Raw genomic sequence first — 21,081 nt, 5'->3', positions numbered from 1 at the left:
CAAGAACATCACCTCATGTTGCAGCAGGATAATGCACGGCCCCATGTTGCAAGGATCTGTACACAATTCTTGGAAGCTGAAAATGTCCCAGTTCTTGCATGGCCGGCATACTCACCGGACATGTCACCCATTGAGCATGTTTGGGATGCTCTGGACCGGCGTATACGACAGCGTGTACCAGTTCCTGCCAATATCCAGCAACTTCGCACAGCCATTGAAGAGGAGTGGACCAACATTCCACAGGCCACAATTGACAACCTGATCAACTCTATGCGAAGGAGATGTGTTGCACTGCATGAGGCAAATGGTGGTCACACCAGATACTGACTGGTATCCCCCCCAATAAAACAAAACTGCACCTTTCAGAGTGGCCTTTTATTGTGGGCAGTCTAAGGCACACCTGTGCACTAATCATGGTGTCTAATCAGCATCTTGATATGGCACACCTGTGAGGTGGGATGGATTATCTCAGCAAAGGAGAAGTGCTCACTATCACAGATTTAGACTGGTTTGTGAACAATATTTGAGGGAAATGGTGATATTGTGTATGTGGAAAAAGTTTTAGATCTTTTGAGTTCATCTCATACAAAATGGGAGCAAAACCAAAAGTGTTGCGTTTATATTTTTGTTGAGTGTATATACTTATATTGAATTTAAAATTACTCACCACACTCAGACTTTTAATATAAAGATGACTTACTGCCCCGTGCTGGAATGGCATGTGACTCCAGAAGGTAGCTGACAACATCCATTGTTCCATTTTGGCAGCATTCACCTGTGACCCAAAATACATAAGCACACTAAACGGCAAATGTCATCTGTCCACAGGTTCTCTGTGACCAAAGTTATACACGCACGCACGCACACACGCATGCATGCACACACAGTTGCTGTAAGCTGGTGCTTTTAATTTGACAAACAGACAGTGGCTGAAGACATTGAAAACACTGCACATTTCACTCATGGTACCAGCATGAAACTTACGTCACTCATGGTAAGAACAACATGACACTTAACTAAACTGACTAAACCAATCGAACTACAAAAACACAATGAATCAATAACACTAACAGGACTGTTAAACTAACATAAACCACAATAACATTTAAAACTTCAAAACCCCAAACTCCCATGGTGCATTGCAGCACAGCATCTGTTGTTTATTGGTTAGCTAAAATTGCTAATTTCTCTAAACATATTTATCCTATCAACTTTCCATATTCGCAGCATTTATCCTTGATGCAAAATACATAAGCATACCAAACGGCAAATGTCAGCTCTCTCCAGTCTCTGCATGATTGAAACCACACACACATGGCAGAGAGGCCACTTTGCTATTATAATCTAGATTGGAAAAGTTTCATGTTGTTGTACATACTGGGGGAAAAAGCCTTGAACATATCCTGGCTGCACCCCCTTTTATATATATATATATATATATATATATATATATATATATATATATATATATATATATAAAAAAAAAGCTCCCCCAAATGTAAACATTTCTCTTCAAGGTCAGATTAACTTTGCCACCAATCTTTGGAAAAAATCACTTCATTTGTTGTGTAATTTTATGTTGTGATGTCTTCTGCTGTCTGTGTCGTTGACCAGGTGGGGAGATGGGAGCATCGTACGCGCCGTCTGTCGAGGCTCTTCGGTAGCTCTCACTTGGCCTGTTACTGCCTCGCTGTCGTCATTATTCTGCTCAACGTCTATCGCAGCCACAGGTGATGCCACACTTCAAACTCAATAAGTACAACTCCAGTCTTACAGCAGTATGTGTTACTAGTCAAAGTCAATATACTTTTGTCCCCTTAGACGGGGTCATTATTCACCTTTACAACAAAGCTCGTAAGCATCATTGCACGTCTTAAAAATGTAGACATGACTGTACAGTGGGTGTTTCCAACAGAGCAGACTTACTCTGAGGTTCGAAATTAATTCACGTCTGTAGGACATTCACTCATTCAACATATCCAACTGGTTGTGGTGAAATTAAATGATAGAGGTAAATTTGTGGGGTTTATTTTTAATCTGACAATCTGCTGTTCCACACTCCAGTCCAGTAGGTGGCAGTAAAACAACTCCAAGTTGGTTTCCGGCCACCAGTCAAACCATAAGAAGTGTCTTTTGTCTTTGTGTGGACAAAATGCTGATGTTTTGAATGTTAATTCAAACTAAGTACTGTTGTATTTTCTGGAGTATAAGTCGCACCTGTTATAAAAAAATAAAAGCTTCTTGAAGAAAAAAACCCAGATATAAGTCGCACCGTTTTCTTTAATTTGAGATTTTTGTGGCTGTTGCACTTTATTTCTTATTATTGTCTTTTTTCTTTTATTGTTGCACTTTATTTTTTTTATTGATTTGATTCAAAAGAAAGTCATTATAATTTTTATTATTAACAATGAAAGTGTGATTTTTTTTTTTCTGTATATAAGTCGCAGGACCTCCCAAACTACTAAAAAATTGTGACTTATACTCTGCAAAATACGGTATTTTCCAAAAACTGGTAGTCAACCAGTGACCTATTTGCTTTTCCTTATTATCAACTCTGCATGCATTTGGACTTTTAATGCACATGCAGACCGAGTGCTGACTGTAGAGTTGAGTATGAAAAAAGTATTTGTTCTGGATGCACATTCCTGAACCATCCAGCAGGTGCCACTGTTCCACAGGAGGAACATGCAGTTTTCATACCAAATCCAAAACGATATATAAAACAGAGGTGTTTTAAAAGTTTTGAAGGCTTCAGACCAGTGTTTAAGAAATGTATTGTTAAAATTCATACAGAACCTTTAGTACTTGCTTTGGCTCCGCCCACTTTAGGTCAGCGTAGTGACAGGACAAAAACACAAATATGAAAACTGTCACCCTGAGAGTTGCCAAAGGGTGAACAAAAGAGACTACCATGAGGAATGACCACCATGAAGAGGGACTGACGGGCAAGGGAATGTACACTACCATATCTCACGGCATGTCGTGATTCAGCGTCACGAAATATACAAGGTCTGTTAGAAAAGTATCCGACCTTTTTATTTTTTGCAAAAACCTGATGGATTTGAATCACGTGTGCTTGCATGAGCCAACCTTGAACCGCCGACAGACTCCAACCATCCTCACACAAAGGCTGCTTACAAGCAAATGACGCAACCGACAGGCGTGAAAAAAATCACGTATGCGCACGAAGGTTCAAGGTTTGCTCATGCAAGCACACGTGATTCAAATCCATCAGGTTTTTGCAAAAAATAAAAAGGTTGGATACTTTTCTAACAGACCTCGTATATTAATCTACTGGTTCATGATATTGTCACGAAAAGTGCAAAATGTTCATAATGGGAGCACAAATTTATTCTAATACATTTCATGATGATTGCACAAAATTACAAGTGATGTGGGGGGGGGGGGTCTGGGGGGTATGGTTAGGGGAAGGAGTAGGGTTAGGTTATGATTAAGGTTAGGGTGAGGGGTTAGGGTTAGTAATAGTAAGTTTTAAAAAACAATTATGAAAATTTGAATCATTTTGTGACGGGATCATGAAAAAACTCGTGAGACTGGGTTGAATATATGCTATTCATGTAAAATCTGGAGGCAGAATTTCAAAAACTGTGACCAGGAAAGTTGCTTCGTTAAATTTAGTGTTTGACCTTCCTGTGACCTTGACCTTTGGCCTTGAGCTTGGTCCTGTTGTGTGCTGAAAGGTATCTCCATATGACTGCTATATGTGAACTTACAAGAGTCTGCAGTGATGATTTACAGTCTTTGTCAACCCCTTAAAAATCTAAATTTTTAAGATTTTTTTCCATGATGATGTCATCAAATGACATCATAACTTAAAACCTTTGCTATCTTCTGCATCCCATCATCAGGCCCTTTAATGTGATGTATTACACGACATGTTTTGCTGTAATCTGAAGTTTGACCTTATTTAGGTGACCTTTGACCTCAATCAAAACCCTAAAGGTCAAGGTCAATCGCTTATCCCATGTAATGTCTTATGGGCAAGGCCTATTACTATGTCCATGCCAAATTTGGAGGCAATTTTTCAAAAATTGCCACCAGGAAAGTTGTTTCATTGAATTTAGTGTTTGACCTTGCTTTGACCTTGACCTTTGACCTTCAGCTTGATCCTTTTGTGTGATGAAAGGTATCTTGCTAGGGCTGATATATGTGAAGTTGCAAGTGTCTGTGACGTAAACTGTGTGCTGCACAGTGAGTTAAAGGTGAAAAATGCAATGATTACAAAAAAAAACAAAAACAAAATCCAAACATACATATTGACTAACATATCTCGCCAAAACGAGATAATAAGGTGTGATGTGATGTGCTGTTTGTTCTCCCCAGTTTGCAATTTGCTGGAGGGATCTCCGTTGCTTAGTAACAGGTTTTTTTGGGACACACAGCGGTGCCATTTATCACCGCTGTGATAAATGGCACTTTCTCCTGAACTTATGAAAAGATCATTTAACAACTCCCAGCAAAATACGAGAAGTTAAAAATAACTGCCATTATACATATGTTTATTCAGTATTTGTACAGTACCTTGCAAAATTAGCCCCTTGGTATTTCACACATTTTAATTTGTTTACAAAAAGTAAATCAGGCTTCTCAATATAAAAAATATCTAAGTAATCAGCCCCTTTGGTATAATACCTGTAAATAATCAGTTTTATTGGCAGTTTTCTTCAGACAAGTCAGGGGATGGATACATGAACATTTCCAAGTCACTGTGTCTTGATCTTTATTGACATCAGTTATGAAGAAATACAAACAGTATGACACTCTGTGGTAAATCTGTGTGGAGTAGACAGTTCACAAAAACTGAAGGAGAAGAGTGAGGAAAGCCACCAAGACACCCAGACAACCCAGAAGAAGTTATGATGAAGTGGAATAGAGGAGGATTTTCTTTTACCAAAACATCAGATCTAGACTTGCATCTCAGATGTACCTTCTGGCAAATTGTAGCTGAACTTTCATGTCTTCTTTTTAAGAAAATGCTCCTCTGTACCACTTCATCAGGAAGCTGGATAACTGGTGATGCAAAATGCAAAATGTGCAATGTGCACAAGTTCTCCAATCACAGCCACAGAAGCCTGTAACAACTTCTTCCACACCCATACCCATTTTCACTGAGCTCCTAGACACTGATAACGATGAGTTCTTCTTCTGAGTACTTCTTCCACGTCTTACACTTATGATGATGAAGAAGAAGAGGATACAGCGCATGAGGAGTGAGATGCAGATGGAGTTTCTCAGTCAGTCCTTCTACTGATTGTTTTAAAGTGACAGTCTTACCTTTTCCTGTATTTTTTTGCATGCTTTTGGTTCAAAGCTGCAAATTTAATTCTGAGGAAAACTACGAGGGCTGTCAATAAAGTATAGGTCCTTTTTTATTTTTTTCAAAAACTATATGGATTTCATTCATATGTTTTTACATCAGACATGCTTGAACCCTCGTGCGCATGCGTGAGTTTTTCCACGCCTGTCAGTGACGTCATTCGCCTGTGAGCACTCCTTGTGGGAGGAGTCGTCCAGCCCCTCGTCGGAATTCCTTTGTCTGAGAAGTTGTTGAGAGACTGGCGCTTTGTTTGATCCAAATTTTTTCTAAACCTGTGAGACACATCGAAGTGGACACGGTTCGAAAAATTAAGCTGGTTTTCAGTGAAAATTTTAACGGCTGATGAGAGATTTTGAGGTGATACTGTCGCTTTAAGGACTTCCCACGGTGCGAGACGTCGCGCAGCGCTCTCAGGCGCCGTCGTCAGCCTGTTTCAAGCTGAAAACCTCCACATTTCAGGCTCTATTGATCCAGGACGTCGTGAGAGAACAGAGGTTTCAGAAGAAGTTGGTTTCAGAATTTTATCCGGATATTCCACTGTTAAAGGAGATTTTTTTTTAATGAAAGACGTGTGGACGGATTGCAGCGTCGGCTCGCAGCCGCCGCGACGCTCCGCCACAGGAAAAACACCTCCGTTGGAAGCCTTAAGGACAAGTTGGAACATGTCCAGCTGTTAAACAATTTCTCATATACTCACTTCACTGAAAGCCATCAAAAGCCACCTGGATTTTACAAATGGTTATCAACACGGAGGTGTTTTTTCTGTGGCGCCACACTGCGCCGGCAGCGTCCCGACGCGCTGACCCGTCCAGCTTAAAAAAAAAAAACAGCTTAATTTTTCGAACCGTGTCCACTTCGATGTGTCTCACAGGTTTAGAAAAAATTTTGATCAAACAAAGCGCCAGTCTCTCAGCAACCTCTCAGACAAAGGGATTCCGACGAGGGGCTGGACGACTCCTCCCACAAGGAGTGCTCACAGGCGAATGACGTCACCGACAGGCGTGGAAAAACTCGCGCATGCGCACGAGGGTTCAAGCATGTCTGACATAAAAACATATGAATGAAATCCATATAGTTTTTGAAAAAAATAAAAAGGACCTATACTTTATTGACAGACCTCGTAAAGCCTAGTTTACACATAGACGTTTTTGTTGGCGGGTAGTACGTAGACCGAAGTTCGCGGTAGTTCTGGCTGTTTTCACGGTGGAAAGGGGCGGAGCATTTTGCCGGCATTTTGGCCGCCATGCTATCCGCAAATACGCGGATAAAACGCCGCTAAATCTCCTGAATAAAGCGGCATTTTGACGCCGTAGCATCCGGCACATGTCAGGCAACAGGGGTTAATACCCAGTTCTACCTTTTACAATCGCAGGTTAAGAAGCGTGTGAGAATGGCGGTGTTCTGCTGCCGCCGATAATGCCCTGTGTGCCGCTGGATGTATCCAGGCAAATCCTGCGTTACTCCAGGAACTTTTGCATATAGGCACCGCCCCCAGAGTATAATAGGCTGAAGCAGCAGGAATACATGCCTCTGTCACTGCAGGGGGAGGGAGATCATCAGCCTTTTCTTCTCCTTTTACCCTCCTCAACGTGTTGCTCATCTCCACCACAGGGCTACCCTCTGCTTCAGAACCAGACCTCTTGGTAAGTCCTTGCCACTGCCAATTTTCTTTTAGGAGGTATACTGGAGCTTCTCTGCAAAAATATCTGGAGCTGGCCGCGAGTGAGAGGCCTGCATGCAGTGCACTAGCGTTTTTATATTGACCGCCGCCTATCGGCCGTTTAGAACGCCGTTGCCCGGGAGGTGGTGTTTAGAACGGCGCACTGTCCGCTAGCGCATCCGTTTTGTCTGCCTCTGTCGCCGGTTAAAACGGCCTTGAGGACGCCGATGTGGGCTCTATTGCCGTTTTACACACCGTTGATTAGGGATACAACGCCGGCCACCAATTACGGCGGTGTAAACTGCGGCACTACAGGAAGGGGCAGGATGAAACGGCGATTAAAAAGTATCAAACGCAGTTGTTCACGTTGTCTCGGTCGTCACGCTAATTCTCCGGGAGCGCTCCTGGAATTATTCGACATGTTGAAAAAATTTTTCGACGATTCCCGATAAAGCCGGAACTAAGCCACGCCCCCTAGTGCCGGCGTTAACAACGGCGTGTGATCCTTAAGACGGCCAAAAACTCTTCCGGGACGCTTCCAGGAGCTCTTACCGTCTGTGTGTAAACGGGGCTTAAGAAAAAATGAGTTTTTCAGTGGTGCCCTATCTGTGATGAGCATCATGCTCCAGATTGTATTTTTTCAATATATTTAACTTATTTAGTATTTGTATACTGTGGTCAATAAAGCTCAGAAAGGGTGCAAACATAAACGTAGTTTTGGAAATGCATTCTTCAGGGAGTAGCTGCCTTCCATTGCAAACATTATTCCATATATGGGTGCTTAAATGCAGTGTAAAGGGGAGGTGGTGGTCTCATGGTTAAAGCCCTGTTTACACATAGACGGTAAGAGCTCCCGGAAGCGTCACCACCAAATGTATGTAGGTGAGATTGCAAAGGCTGTGAAGCAGCTGAGGGCTGGAAAAGCTGCTGGGATCTGTGGCACTGGACCTGAGCTTCTCCAGGCAGGTGGAGATGCTCTTCTCCTTGCACTGCAAAGAGTCTTTGTTTCAGTCTGTGAGACAGGTGTTATCACTGTGGACTGGAAGAAAGGTCTTGTTGTCCCACTCTGGAAAGGAAAGAACAATCATAGCACAGAGAGCAGTGTAAGTGATATTCACTTACCTCTGCATGGACATTCATGTCTTTGGGTCCTTGGCCTTGGAGATCGTGAGAAGCCTGAGAAAATCTTATGGAGTTATGAGGCTGCTGGACAATTCAAATCAAGAACACCAGCTGGTTTCACTGATCTGGAACTGAAACCAAACAACAAACTGCTGGTTCTCTGCAGTTTGTGGTGCTGACGATGATACGTGTTTCTGAAAACTTGAACCTGTCCAGTGGATTCTGGAGAAGCAGCTGCATCTAAATATCGACGCTCCTCGGTACTTATATGGTTCTGCGTTACACTTGTGAACTTAATTTGACACAAGTTTTATGCTGGATTCCTTCCTGACACAACTCCAAATGTTCTTAGAGAATGAACAGGTGAGCTTGAACTGGGAACCTTCCTCACTGGAAACCAGCTCACTGTTTGTGACCTCATATGTGACCTCATGTGTGACTTCATCTGCTCCTTTAATAGTAACTATCGGTGCATCGAACCAAATGTGAGAAATTCTAAACATCCCCTCTGTAGTATATAAACATTGGGACAAAATTTTGCCTTTGGCTTTACAGTTATTTTTTTTAAACACATTAACGGACACACAGGACAACACAAAAACATACGTACGACACCAAAATCAGAAACCAGCGGAGCAGCTACCAGACGGACTGATTTACCCAAATGCTGCTTGTGTTCATCTTCGGTATGTTTTTGCCAACATGTCTGCCTGATGGTTTGATTGACAGGCAGCTGTGCTCAGGGCGCTGACTGACATCTTTTTTTAGCTCCACAACACTTGCAGGTGCTTGTATTTTTTTTTTTTTTTTTTTTTTTTTTTGCTCTGTGTTTCACATGATGGTAATGGGTCCACTCATTATACTGAGCAACGTTCCACCAGACTAAGATTAGTCCAGCCCGCTGGTGAATTGGCAGTTGCTTATAAACAGAATAATGAGACGGGAGGGATGTGATTAAATCTGGAAAGTGTTGTGTGTTTTTAGAGTAAGTTAAAAATAACTCTGATTGGAGAGTTCTGACATGATAAACAGACAGATCACATGTTTTAATTCATGTAGCACTTTCTACTCATCTTTTCACACACTTGGGTCTCCGGCAAGGATGGTGGCATTCCTCCCCTCTCCTCTCCTCTCCTCCTTCTGTTCTCCATCTCTGCTCCGACCTTCAAAGTCCCAGCTTCACCTGACTGTGAATTCTTCTAATTAAAATTTGGATTAACCGTGGAATTGATCAGCTGGTCTCTCAACACTATTGACACCATTTTTTCAACAAGAAAATCAGGGCTGGGGGACCCTGCGAGCCCTGATGGAACCTACCCAGCGGGCTGTGCTCTCGACACCTGAGAGAAATGGGGCGTGGCATGCTTGGCTCCACCCTCTGTGGAAGACGTTGAGGATTTATTTCTATTTGCTTTTATGGTGGGAGGTTTGGCACTAATTGGTTTGTATGCTGCCCTGACCCACAGGAATATTAGCAAGACTGCTGCTACCAGAATCTCGTCCCCTCATCAGTCCATCGTTGGGCAATGCTGTGTAATCTCAGACTGCGTGAACTCTTGAACTTAAACGCAAAATGGATACAATCTTGGAGCAAATCGCTGCATTGCAAAGGAATGTGCTGCTGAGGACCAGAGAATATTCTTCATAAATTTGGACTCTAGACAGTCACAGGTGCATTAAATGGAATTCTGTATCTCTCCGCCTAACATCAACATGGCAGCCTTCTCGACTCCTGAAGGTCAAATGCCCTGCTGTTCCCCCTGAAGGATCTACGGCCTTGATGAAGGAATTTGGCTCCCCTTCTCATCTATCTACCCCCCCCCCCACCCCCCACCCCCAGCCTGCTTTTGCCTAGCAACGTCAGACTTTACACACACATGGACAGAAACTGACAGAAACTTAACTCATCGTTTTTTTTTTTTTACTGGTGGTTGGCTCTCACTGCGGTATTGTATCACTTCCTGTTCCGGAGCACAGCGGTGTTTTTCTGTATCTGTTAGCTGTTTAATCTGCGCAGTTAGATTGATCTAGTTATCTAGATTACGATTTGTTTCCCAGTGTAATCTTTACGTGCTTTAACTGAAGCACTCCTTCTGCTGAATCACCTCTAAATTATTTACACATTATTCACTTTGCGTGTTTTTAGGAATCCGCTAGCTTAGCGTAGCTACTAGCTCTTAGCCGATTTAGCATGGCGGCTTCTCCTGTCTCTCCCGCACTTTTCTGCTCTGGGTGTGAAATGTTTAGTTATTCCTCGGCCTCCTTTAGCAGTAATGGTACTTGTAATAAGTGTAGCTTATTCGTAGCTTTGGAGGCCAGGCTGGGCGAATTGGAGACTCGGCTCCGCACCGTGGAAAATTCTACAGCTAGCCAGGCCCCTGTAGTCGGTGCGGACCAAGGTAGCTTAGCCGCCGTTAGTTACCCCCTGGCAGATCCCGAGCAGCCGGGAAAGCAGGCTGACTGGGTGACTGTGAGGAGGAAGCGTAGCCCTAAACAGAAGCCCCGTGTACACCGCCAACCCGTTCACATCTCTAACCGTTTTTCCCCACTCGACGACACACCCGCCGAGGATCAAACTCTGGTTATTGGCGACTCTGTTTTGAGAAATGTGAAGTTAGCGACACCAGTAACCATAGTCAATTGTCTTCCGGGGGCCAGAGCAGGCGACATTGAAGGAAATTTGAAACTGCTGGCTAAGGCTAAGCGTAAATTTGGTAAGATTGTAATTCACGTCGGCAGTAATGACACCCGGTTACGCCAATCGGAGGTCACTAAAATTAACATTAAATCGGTGTGTAACTTTGCAAAAACAATGTCGGACTCTGTAGTTTTCTCTGGGCCTCTCCCCAATCGGACCGGGAGTGACATGTTTAGCCGCATGTTCTCCTTGAATTGCTGGCTGTCTGAGTGGTGTCCAGAAAATGAGGTGGGCTTCATAGATAATTGGCAAAGCTTCTGGGGAAAACCTGGTCTTGTTAGGAGAGACGGCATCCATCCCACTTTGGATGGAGCAGCTCTCATTTCTAGAAATCTGGCCAATTTTCTTAAATCCTCCAAACCGTGACTATCCAGGGTTGGGACCAGGAAGCAGAGTTGTCGTCTTACACACCTCTCTTCAGCTTCTCTCCCCCTGCCATCCCCTCATTACCCCATCCCCGTAGAGACGGTGCCTGCTCCCAGACTACCAATAACCAGCAAAAATCTATTTAAGCATAAAAATTCAAAAAGAAAAAATAATATAGCACCTTCAACTGCACCACAGACTAAAACAGTTAAATGTGGTCTATTAAACATTAGGTCTCTCTCTTCTAAGTCCCTGTTGGTAAATGATATAATAATTGATCAACATATTGATTTATTCTGCCTTACAGAAACCTGGTTACAGCAGGATGAATATGTTAGTTTAAATGAGTCAACACCCCCGAGTCACACTAACTGTCAGAATGCTCGTAGCACAGGCCGGGGCGGAGGATTAGCAGCAATCTTCCATTCCAGCTTATTAATTAATCAAAAACCCAGACAGAGCTTTAATTCATTTGAAAGCTTGACTCTTAGTCTTGTCCATCCAAATTGGAAGTCCCAAAAAACAGTTTTATTTGTTATTATCTATCGTCCACCTGGTCGTTACTGTGAGTTTCTCTGTGAATTTTCAAACCTTTTGTCTGACTTAGTGCTTAGCTCAGATAAGATAATTATAGTGGGCGATTTTAACATCCACACAGATGCTGAGAATGACAGCCTCAACACTGCATTTAATCTATTATTAGACTCTATTGGCTTTGCTCAAAAAGTAAATGAGTCCACCCACCACTTTAATCATATCTTAGATCTTGTTCTGACTTATGGTATGGAAATAGAAGACTTAACAGTATTCCCTGAAAACTCCCTTCTGTCTGATCATTTCTTAATAACATTTACATTTACTCTGATGGACTACCCAGCAGTGGGGAATAAGTTTCATTACACTAGAAGTCTTTCAGAAAGCGCTGTAACTAGGTTGAAGGATATGATTCCTTCTTTATGTTCTCTAATGCCATATACCAACACAGTGCAGAGTAGCTACCTAAACTCTGTAAGTGAGATAGAGTATCTCGTCAGTAGTTTTACATCCTCATTGAAGACAACTTTGGATGCTGTAGCTCCTCTAAAAAAGAGAGCTTTAAATCAGAAGTGCCTGACTCCGTGGTATAACTCACAAACTCGTAGCTTAAAGCAGATAACCCGTAAGTTGGAGAGGAAATGGCGTCTCACTAATTTAGAAGATCTTCACTTAGCCTGGAAAAAGAGTCTGTTGCTCTATAAAAAAAGCCCTCCGTAAAGCTAGGACATCTTTCTACTCATCACTAATTGAAGAAAATAAGAACAACCCCAGGTTTCTTTTCAGCACTGTAGCCAGGCTGACAAAGAGTCAGAGCTCTATTGAGCTGAGTATTCCATTAACTTTAACTAGTAATGACTTCATGACTTTCTTTGCTAACAAAATTTTAACTATTAGAGAAAAAATTACTCATAACCATCCCAAAGACGTATCGTTATCTTTGGCTGCTTTCAGTGATGCCGGTATTTGGTTAGACTCTTTCTCTCCGATTGTTCTGTCTGAGTTATTTTCATTAGTTACTTCATCCAAACCATCAACATGTTTATTAGACCCCATTCCTACCAGGCTGCTCAAGGAAGCCCTACCATTATTTAATGCTTCGATCTTAAATATGATCAATCTATCTTTGTTAGTTGGCTATGTACCACAGGCTTTTAAGGTGGCAGTAATTAAACCATTACTTAAAAAGCCATCACTTGACCCAGCTATCTTAGCTAATTATAGGCCAATCTCCAACCTTCCTTTTCTCTCAAAAATTCTTGAAAGGGTAGTTGTAAAACAGCTAACTGATCATCTGCAGAGGAATGGTCTATTTGAAGAGTTTCAGTCAGGTTTTAGAATTCATCATAGTACAGAAACAGCATTAGTGAAGGTTACAAATGATCTTCTTATGGCCTCGGACAGTGGACTCATCTCTGTGCTTGTTCTGTTAGACCTCAGTGCTGCTTTTGATACTGTTGACCATAAAATTTTATTACAGAGATTAGAGCATGCCATAGGTATTAAAGGCACTGCGCTGCGGTGGTTTGAATCATATTTGTCTAATAGATTACAATTTGTTCATGTAAATGGGGAATCTTCTTCACAGACTAAAGTTAATTATGGAGTTCCACAAGGTTCTGTGCTAGGACCAATTTTATTCACTTTATACATGCTTCCCTTAGGCAGTATTATTAGACGGTATTGCTTAAATTTTCATTGTTACGCAGATGATACCCAGTTTTATCTATCCATGAAGCCAGAGGACACACACCAATTAGCTAAACTGCAGGATTGTCTTACAGACATAAAGACATGGATGACCTCTAATTTCCTGCTTTTAAACTCAGATAAAACTGAAGTTATTGTACTTGGCCCCACAAATCTTAGAAACATGGTGTCTAACCAGATCCTTACTCTGGATGGCATTACCCTGACCTCTAGTAATACTGTGAGAAATCTTGGAGTCATTTTTGATCAGGATATGTCATTCAAAGCGCATATTAAACAAATATGTAGGACTGCTTTTTTGCATTTACGCAATATCTCTAAAATCAGAAAGGTCTTGTCTCAGAGTGATGCTGAAAAACTAATTCATGCATTTATTTCCTCTAGGCTGGACTATTGTAATTCATTATTATCAGGTTGTCCTAAAAGTTCCCTAAAAAGCCTTCAGTTAATTCAAAATGCTGCAGCTAGAGTACTGACAGGGACTAGAAGGAGAGAGCATATCTCACCCATATTGGCCTCTCTTCATTGGCTTCCTGTTAATTCTAGAATAGAATTTAAAATTCTTCTTCTTACTTATAAGGTTTTGAATAATCAGGTCCCATCTTATCTTAGGGACCTCATAGTACCATATCACCCCAATAGAGTGCTTCGCTCTCAGACTGCAGGCTTACTTGTAGTTCCTAGGGTTTGTAAGAGTAGAATGGGAGGCAGAGCCTTCAGCTTTCAGGCTCCTCTCCTGTGGAACCAGCTCCCAATTCAGATCAGGGAGACAGACACCCTCTCTACTTTTAAGATTAGGCTTAAAACTTTCCTTTTTGCTAAAGCTTATAGTTAGGGCTGGATCAGGTGACCCTGAACCATCCCTTAGTTATGCTGCTATAGACGTAGACTGCTGGGGGGTTCCCATGATCCACTGTTTCTTTCTCTTTTTGCTCTGTATGCACCACTCTGCATTTAATCATTAGTGATTGATCTCTGCTCCCCTCCACAGCATGTCTTTTTCCTGGTTCTCTCCCTCAGCCCCAACCAGTCCCAACAGAAGACTGCCCCTCCCTGAGCCTGGTTCTGCTGGAGGTTTCTTCCTGTTAAAAGGGAGTTTTTCCTTCCCACTGTAGCCAAGTGCTTGCTCACAGGGGGTCGTTTTGACCGTTTAGTGCACATAAACAATGTCAAATGTATATGTGTTGTCTTTAATTCTGATGTGTGCCATTATTATGGTAAACAAGTAATAATTGTGGATTAATTGCTGTATTTTGTCTGAGGTAATTGGAGTGTAAATGTAATTTCATTGTTGTTGCACTCGTGTAATGACAATAAATCTCATCTCATTTTGTGTCATCCAAACATGTCAGTACGAGAAAGACTTTTCTTCCAGTATTCTTATGCTTTTTTTTTTTTTTTTGTCAAGATGCACATGTCCAAACCTGCAACTGTGTGGTTTTGTTTATACGGATATACTGACCTGAATAACGCCAGTCGAGTTGTTCTGAACTGCAGTGTGGGAGGAGAATGTAGGTCAAGGTCTATACAGCACTAGTGGGCTAAAAGTTTTATTCAATTTCATTTCCTCTGCTGTGTTTTTCTGTCTCTCTTTTTCTCTCTTCAGAGTCAGAATGTTCAGCTACATGTCTTGCAAAATCCAGTTGCGACCAAAGGTTTCTTTCAATTTCAGAGTCATTCAGCAGAGGTTAAATTACTTGAATTTGAAGTGAAAGATTCATCACCTCCATTCATACATCAGCTGCCTCAGCTCACCTACAAGCTGAAGGGCCAGTTCTCAAAAGAGGCTTAGAAACAGTTTTTATAAACACTTTTGAGTAGATTTAGTTTGACCTTTTAGGGTGTTACAGTACCCAAGCCCGTACCCTGTAAAGGTGGGTTTACTCATCTACACACACACATTATCCTAGAACGGGGTCATTTGTGCTGATGTCAGCAGAATTTCATGGACGTTCACAACACCAACTACAGAATGACAAATATTCCATTTATCAAAACCCAGATGCTTCCAAACTGAACAGTGTGACACAGTGTGAATGCAGCTAAATCTGCTCAAACGTGTGTATAGAAGTCATCTTTCAGGAATTAGCCCTTCAACTATACCTGATGCTGCAACACAAAGAACAAGAGGCTTGATTTTCATAAACAGAGGCCCACCGACACCAAGTACAGACTGACGTCCTGTCAGAGCACCTTCAGCCAAAGACTGAGGACACTGAGTTGCACCACAGAACGCCGCAGGAGGGCCTACCTACCTGTGGCAATCAGACTGTATAACTCCCCCCCTTCTGCAGGATGAAAACATAACAGAGTTTTTCAGTTACTCAGAGCTATGTGCAATACTGTCAACATCTTGTGCAAGTGTCCAGTCATTTTGCATGAACATGTTCTACTCACTGTTCTCACTGTAAAAAAAAAAAAAAAAAGGCAATCACAGTGCCCCAGTGTCAGCCTTTTCCTTGATGTGCTATTGGAACATCTCATGGAGGGACTTGGTCTTCTATGATTTCTTCATTTCTTCCTCCACAGCCACAACTTCCTGCTCTGATGCTCAGCCCTCCATCTTTGAACCATGTTCAGTTGGTTTGTTGTTGGACTCTGTGATAATGTAGATGACACAGCACTCCAGAGGTTGGAGGAGAGCCTGTCAGTCCATCAAACAGCCACTGAGTCATCTTGATTACTCACAAATCTTCTCCCCGCATTAGTCAGAGACCACGGGGACGTGGAACAGCACACAAGTAATACTTGACCTTTATGTGTTGTCTCTGGTACCACAAGGTAACAACAAATGGGCCTTGCATTGTGATTTACAGCAAGAAAAAAACGATGGAAAAAAAGTGTGGTGTCCTGTGACCTACCAATGTTGCTACGCTACATTTTTCTTTGAACTTGCCTGAGACCATTTTAGCCAAATTGACTTGATGTGGTTGTTTTGTTCTCTATCCAATTGAAATTATTATTTTCATGGCTTCCAAAACAAACCTTACCAAAGTCTGATTAACCTCAAAAAACCTGGAAGATCCGTGGCCGGGTCATGCACCATGTCAGTCAAGTTAGCAACATTTTATGATTGATAACTTTCAGGTTCTCCCTCAGTTTTACCAGACCTTAAGGAAATCTGTATTTGATACTTTCTTTTAGTATAATGCTCATGTGTTGCATATCAAAATGTTCAGAACAATCTTGGCCTTCTGAATGTGAGACATACATATAATTGTTGTATATTGTGATGTTGGTATAATTGTCTAGAACTCTGTGTAAAGATATGATCTATTTTAAATAGCATTATGATGAAACATTTACCAGAGCACAGGAGAGTGCCGTTATGTCCCTAAGGGTTAGGGGTGGCAACACGTACACGTTCCTGTGTGCAACCATTTTGAAAAATGTGTATCTTCAAAATTATTATTTTATTATTATCATTATTCTCCTAGATGTTTTTGTGTTTTAACCATCGTAACCCCTTCAAACAGGGTTAGCGTTTGGGATCATGTTGGCTTTTTTCAGAGGTTGACGAGTTTGTAAATTTGGTTATTTCATCACAAAATATTTAATATCACCAATGTATAATGCATGTGATCTCCTTGTATGGTGTGAAGGTGTGTGAGTGCTGGGGGTTGGGGAGAAATCGTATAATTTTGTTAGCTTGCTCACAGAGCTCTAGTTGAACCTGAGAATGTCTAACTGTGATACCAACTTGTTTTCTTACATTTAACAGTGTTTTTTGTTATTTGGTTCTCTTTTGTCATATAGTCAAGATTATTAAACCCAGAAACACCCAATGTCCATATAAGGTTAAGGTGGACTAAATGACAAAAGTGTGAAAATGCCCTTAGGTGCTTTAAGCTGCTGGTTGTCACAGTCATTTCTCTTTGGCGTTTAGCTCACAATGATTTGCTTGGTTGTTCCTGCAGTATGATGGTGGTGATGACGGCCCAGCCCAGGTGGGGGGTGCTGGCCAGGACGGACGTGTTCTACATGGGATTAGCAGTTTTGACAGTGGGCACTGTGCTGGTGGTCAGCAGCTTTCTGGCTCTGGGATTCACCGGAACCTTCCTAGGTTGGTGTCATATATAGTGCTGAATGTTCATTCAACTATTCATTCATTTATTCAGTTTCTCATGGTTATCTGGGTCTGGGTTGCGGTGGCAGTAGACCAAGCAGCTCATCCAACACTTCCCAATCCTCAGCCAAGTCCTCTAACTCCTCCCAGGGAATCCTGAAGTGTTCCCAAGCCAGGTGGGAAGAAAAATCCCTCCAGTATGTCCTGTGTCTTCCCGGGGCTTCCTCCCAGTTGGATTTGTCTGGAAGACCTGTTGAGAGAGACGACCAGGGGCCATCCTCACCAGATGCCCAAACCACTTACTCTACTCCAAGTCAATTTCAATTCAGTTTAATTTCAATTTATTTTCATTTATATAGCGCCAAATCACAACAGAGTTGCCTCAAGGCGCTTCACACAAGTAAGGTCTAACCTTACCAACCCCCAGAGCAACAGTGGTAAGGAAAAACTCCCTCTGAGGAAGAAACCTCAAGCAGACCAGACTCAAAGGGGCGACCCTCTGCTTGGGCCATGATACAGACATAAATTACAGAACAATTCACAGAACAAATATACAAGAAATGCTGTTGGTGCACACAGCAGGGGGGTCTCCAGCACAAATACCACACCCATCTCTGGATGGAGCTGCACCTTAAACAGAGAGAAAAAACAGAATCAGGCATCAGAAAGACAAGAAATACAGTATAATTTGTCAGCATTAAACAACAAGAAAAATGATCAGGAAGCTATGCGAAATAAGTTGTATTTCAAGATGCCAGGCTGGAACACAAAGAGCATCTCCTTTCTGTTCCTCACCTGCTGGAGATTGTCAGTGAGGGCTTCTTGCAACTGGCTGATGAACTGCTGTGTTTTCTGTGAACTGCCAACATAGCAGGTGTTGATGCATGGGCAACCTTTCTTCTTGGAGTGTTGCAGCTTCCTTAGTGCTACGTGTACCTTGCTGGCCACAAGGGAGTGATCTGTATCGCAGTCTGCACTATGGTAGCTGCAGGTGAGGAGAACACTGGCAAGGTCTGCACGCCTGGCGATGACAAGATCCAACTGGTGCCAGTGGTGGTACTGTGGGTGTCTCCAAGACACCTAGTGGATGTCATTGCATTTGAAGAAGGTGTTGGTCACGCATAGGCCATGATAGTAGCACAGCTGTTGTCACTGATCTTGCCCCTTGCATAGACACTTAGGCAGGTGGGCCAGGCCTTGTGATCAGCACCCACTCTGGCTTTGAAGTCTCAGAGTAAGTAGAGGCCTTCTGTGCTGGGAATCCCAGATATCACTTTGTCTAGGGACTCATACAACTGGATATCACTTTGTCTCGGGACTCATAGAACTGGTGTTTATTCCTCTGGGTTGGAGTACAGAGTTGGAGCGTATGCACTGACAATGGTGACTGGGCCTGAAGATGTTGAAAGTCAGAGGGCAAGGATTATCTTGCTGCCAGTTGACAGTGGTTCAGTGCACATGACCAGGGTGTTCTTCACAGCAAAACTGACACCGTGCTGACGGGGTTCATCCAAGGATTTCCCTTGCCAAAAGAGGGTGTAAGTTACTTCCTAAATGGTACTGCTGACTGACAACCAAGTTTCCTGGTGGCAAACAATGTCAGCATTTAGTCGTGAGAATTCCCTGTCAGTGATGTCAGTTTTGTGGGCATCATCAATTTGCTGCAGATAAGCAGAGAAGTCAGACACATAGTCCTGATGGTCCAGCTTGCAAAACATAGAGCTGGAGTCTTCTTTTGTTCTTGTTGCCAGGTGCAGAATTTGTGGTCTCCATGTCGAGGTTTACTCTAAGCTTCCCGCACCCAGTAAAACAAGCAGGCCATGGCGAGACAGCACCTTACTGGCTGAGGGCTGCCCAGCTTGAGGCGGGTGGTAGCTGTCTAATGAGATACTATGATCACTCCCACCGTCAGAAGTGACCCCTGGCACTCATTTGCTAAAACAGATGAGCTTATAACTGGTAAACTGCCACTTCCTCGTGTTGTGCCGGCATCTTGCAATGACGCTGGAGTGTCCTCTCCAATGGAGCTACAAAGCCTGGGCAGGTTAATATGGGAGATCTGCTGTTGTCCATGCAGCAGGTCCCTCATGCCATCACTGTGGTCCAAAGCAAAGGCAGAAGCTGATGCAGTTTGGCAGTGGCAGCATCGCAGGAGTTGCTGAGAAAGTGCTGAAGTTCAGCAACAGACCACCTTAGTGACTCCAATTCCAGATTGTTCCTTCAGGTTTACTCCTGAAAGCCTTGTCCAGGACGATATAGCCGCAAGGCAGTGGAGGTTTGAGATCAGAGTTTCCTTCTTCTAGATGAACTGCCTTCCTAGGCTCACGAGATTCATCTACCTGAGGCAACTGGTTTTGAGACACCAGAGATCTGCCTTCGCCCCTTCTCCTGTCAGTAGAAGCAGTTCTGCCGGGCTTAGAAGCCACATGAGCAGGCCAGGAGCTGGACTTGGTTGCCAGAGGCTATTAGAGACGCACACTATATGGGAGGTCGTTTTAGGTAGTGGGAGCATGTCCCACTACCTAAGAAACACAAAACAGTTAAATAAATAAATAAAAACCTAAGTTATTTAAAGTTGAGACATTTCTTGTACTCACAGCAGTAACAATTAAAAAAAAAACTGTGTAGCTTTATTTGGTAAAATATAATTACATTGAACAATTTACAAATTTATCAGATCTGGATAGCAGGAATGACTGGATGCCAATGCAGGACTCAGACAACAAGCTCTGTAAATAAAAGCAGTTTACTGGAACAGTAAACAGGGTCCGGTACACAGTAAAGCAGTCCAACAAGAATAACAATAATAACATGGATTTGTGAAATTCACATTTCTCTGCCTTCACATACAAGTCGTTCCGAAAGAGAGTTTGCAACACAGTCTGCATATGCTCAGTGTGTGTTTCTAGGTCGGGAGAAAAGATCAAAATATCATCCAAGTACACAAATACAAATTTATTTAGGTATTCCCTCAGTACATCATTTACCAGGTTCTGGAAGACAGCTGGTGCATTAGTAAGCCCAAATGGCATTACCAAATATTCGTAGTGACCAGTAGGAGTGTTAAACGCCGTCTTCCATTCATCCCCTTGTTTGACTCTGACCAAATGATAAGCGTTCCGTAGATCCAGTTTAGTAAATATTTTGGCTCCCTCTAGAAACTCAAAGGCAGAAAACATCAAGGGTAACGGGTAACGTTTTTTAACTGTTATGTCATTTAACCCCCGATAATTGATACAGGGCCGAAGAGTCTTATCTTTTTTCTCCACAAAGAAAAATCCTGCACCTGCGGGAGATGAAGAGGGACACATTAAACCAGCGTCAAGCGATTCTTGAATGTATTCCTGCATGGCGGTGCGTTCAGGCGCAGAGAGCGAATATAACTTTCCCCAAGGGGGACTGGTTCCTGGTAACAAATCAATTGCACAATCATAAGCCCGATGAGGTGGGAGCGACTTAGCTTTAGCCTTGCTAAACATGGCAGCTAACTCATGATAACAATCTGGAACCCCCGCCAAATCAGAAGATACGGATGACGACCGAGGCGAGGAGCTGGTTAGACATGTCTCAGAGCAGGAAGTGCTCCA

General features: G+C 42.6%; 1 protein-coding gene across 2 annotated transcripts in view; it reads left to right on the top strand.

Moving 5' to 3' along the window:
- pemt (phosphatidylethanolamine N-methyltransferase) overlaps positions 1 to 21,081 on the top strand; it is a 198,622-nt gene that overhangs the window by 113,689 nt on the left and 63,852 nt on the right. For both annotated transcript variants that reach the window (XM_034193744.1, XM_034193743.1), the window contains 2 exons: positions 1,615 to 1,730; positions 17,346 to 17,491. In XM_034193744.1, the coding sequence (XP_034049635.1) occupies positions 1,615 to 1,730; positions 17,346 to 17,491 (262 nt within the window). The remainder of the gene's footprint in view (positions 1 to 1,614; positions 1,731 to 17,345; positions 17,492 to 21,081) is intronic.

The sequence above is a fragment of the Thalassophryne amazonica genome, chromosome 18 (genome assembly GCF_902500255.1).
Source record: "Thalassophryne amazonica chromosome 18, fThaAma1.1, whole genome shotgun sequence".
Taxonomy (NCBI): domain Eukaryota; kingdom Metazoa; phylum Chordata; class Actinopteri; order Batrachoidiformes; family Batrachoididae; genus Thalassophryne; species Thalassophryne amazonica.
This window is presented reverse-complemented; position numbering and strand designations above follow the sequence as displayed.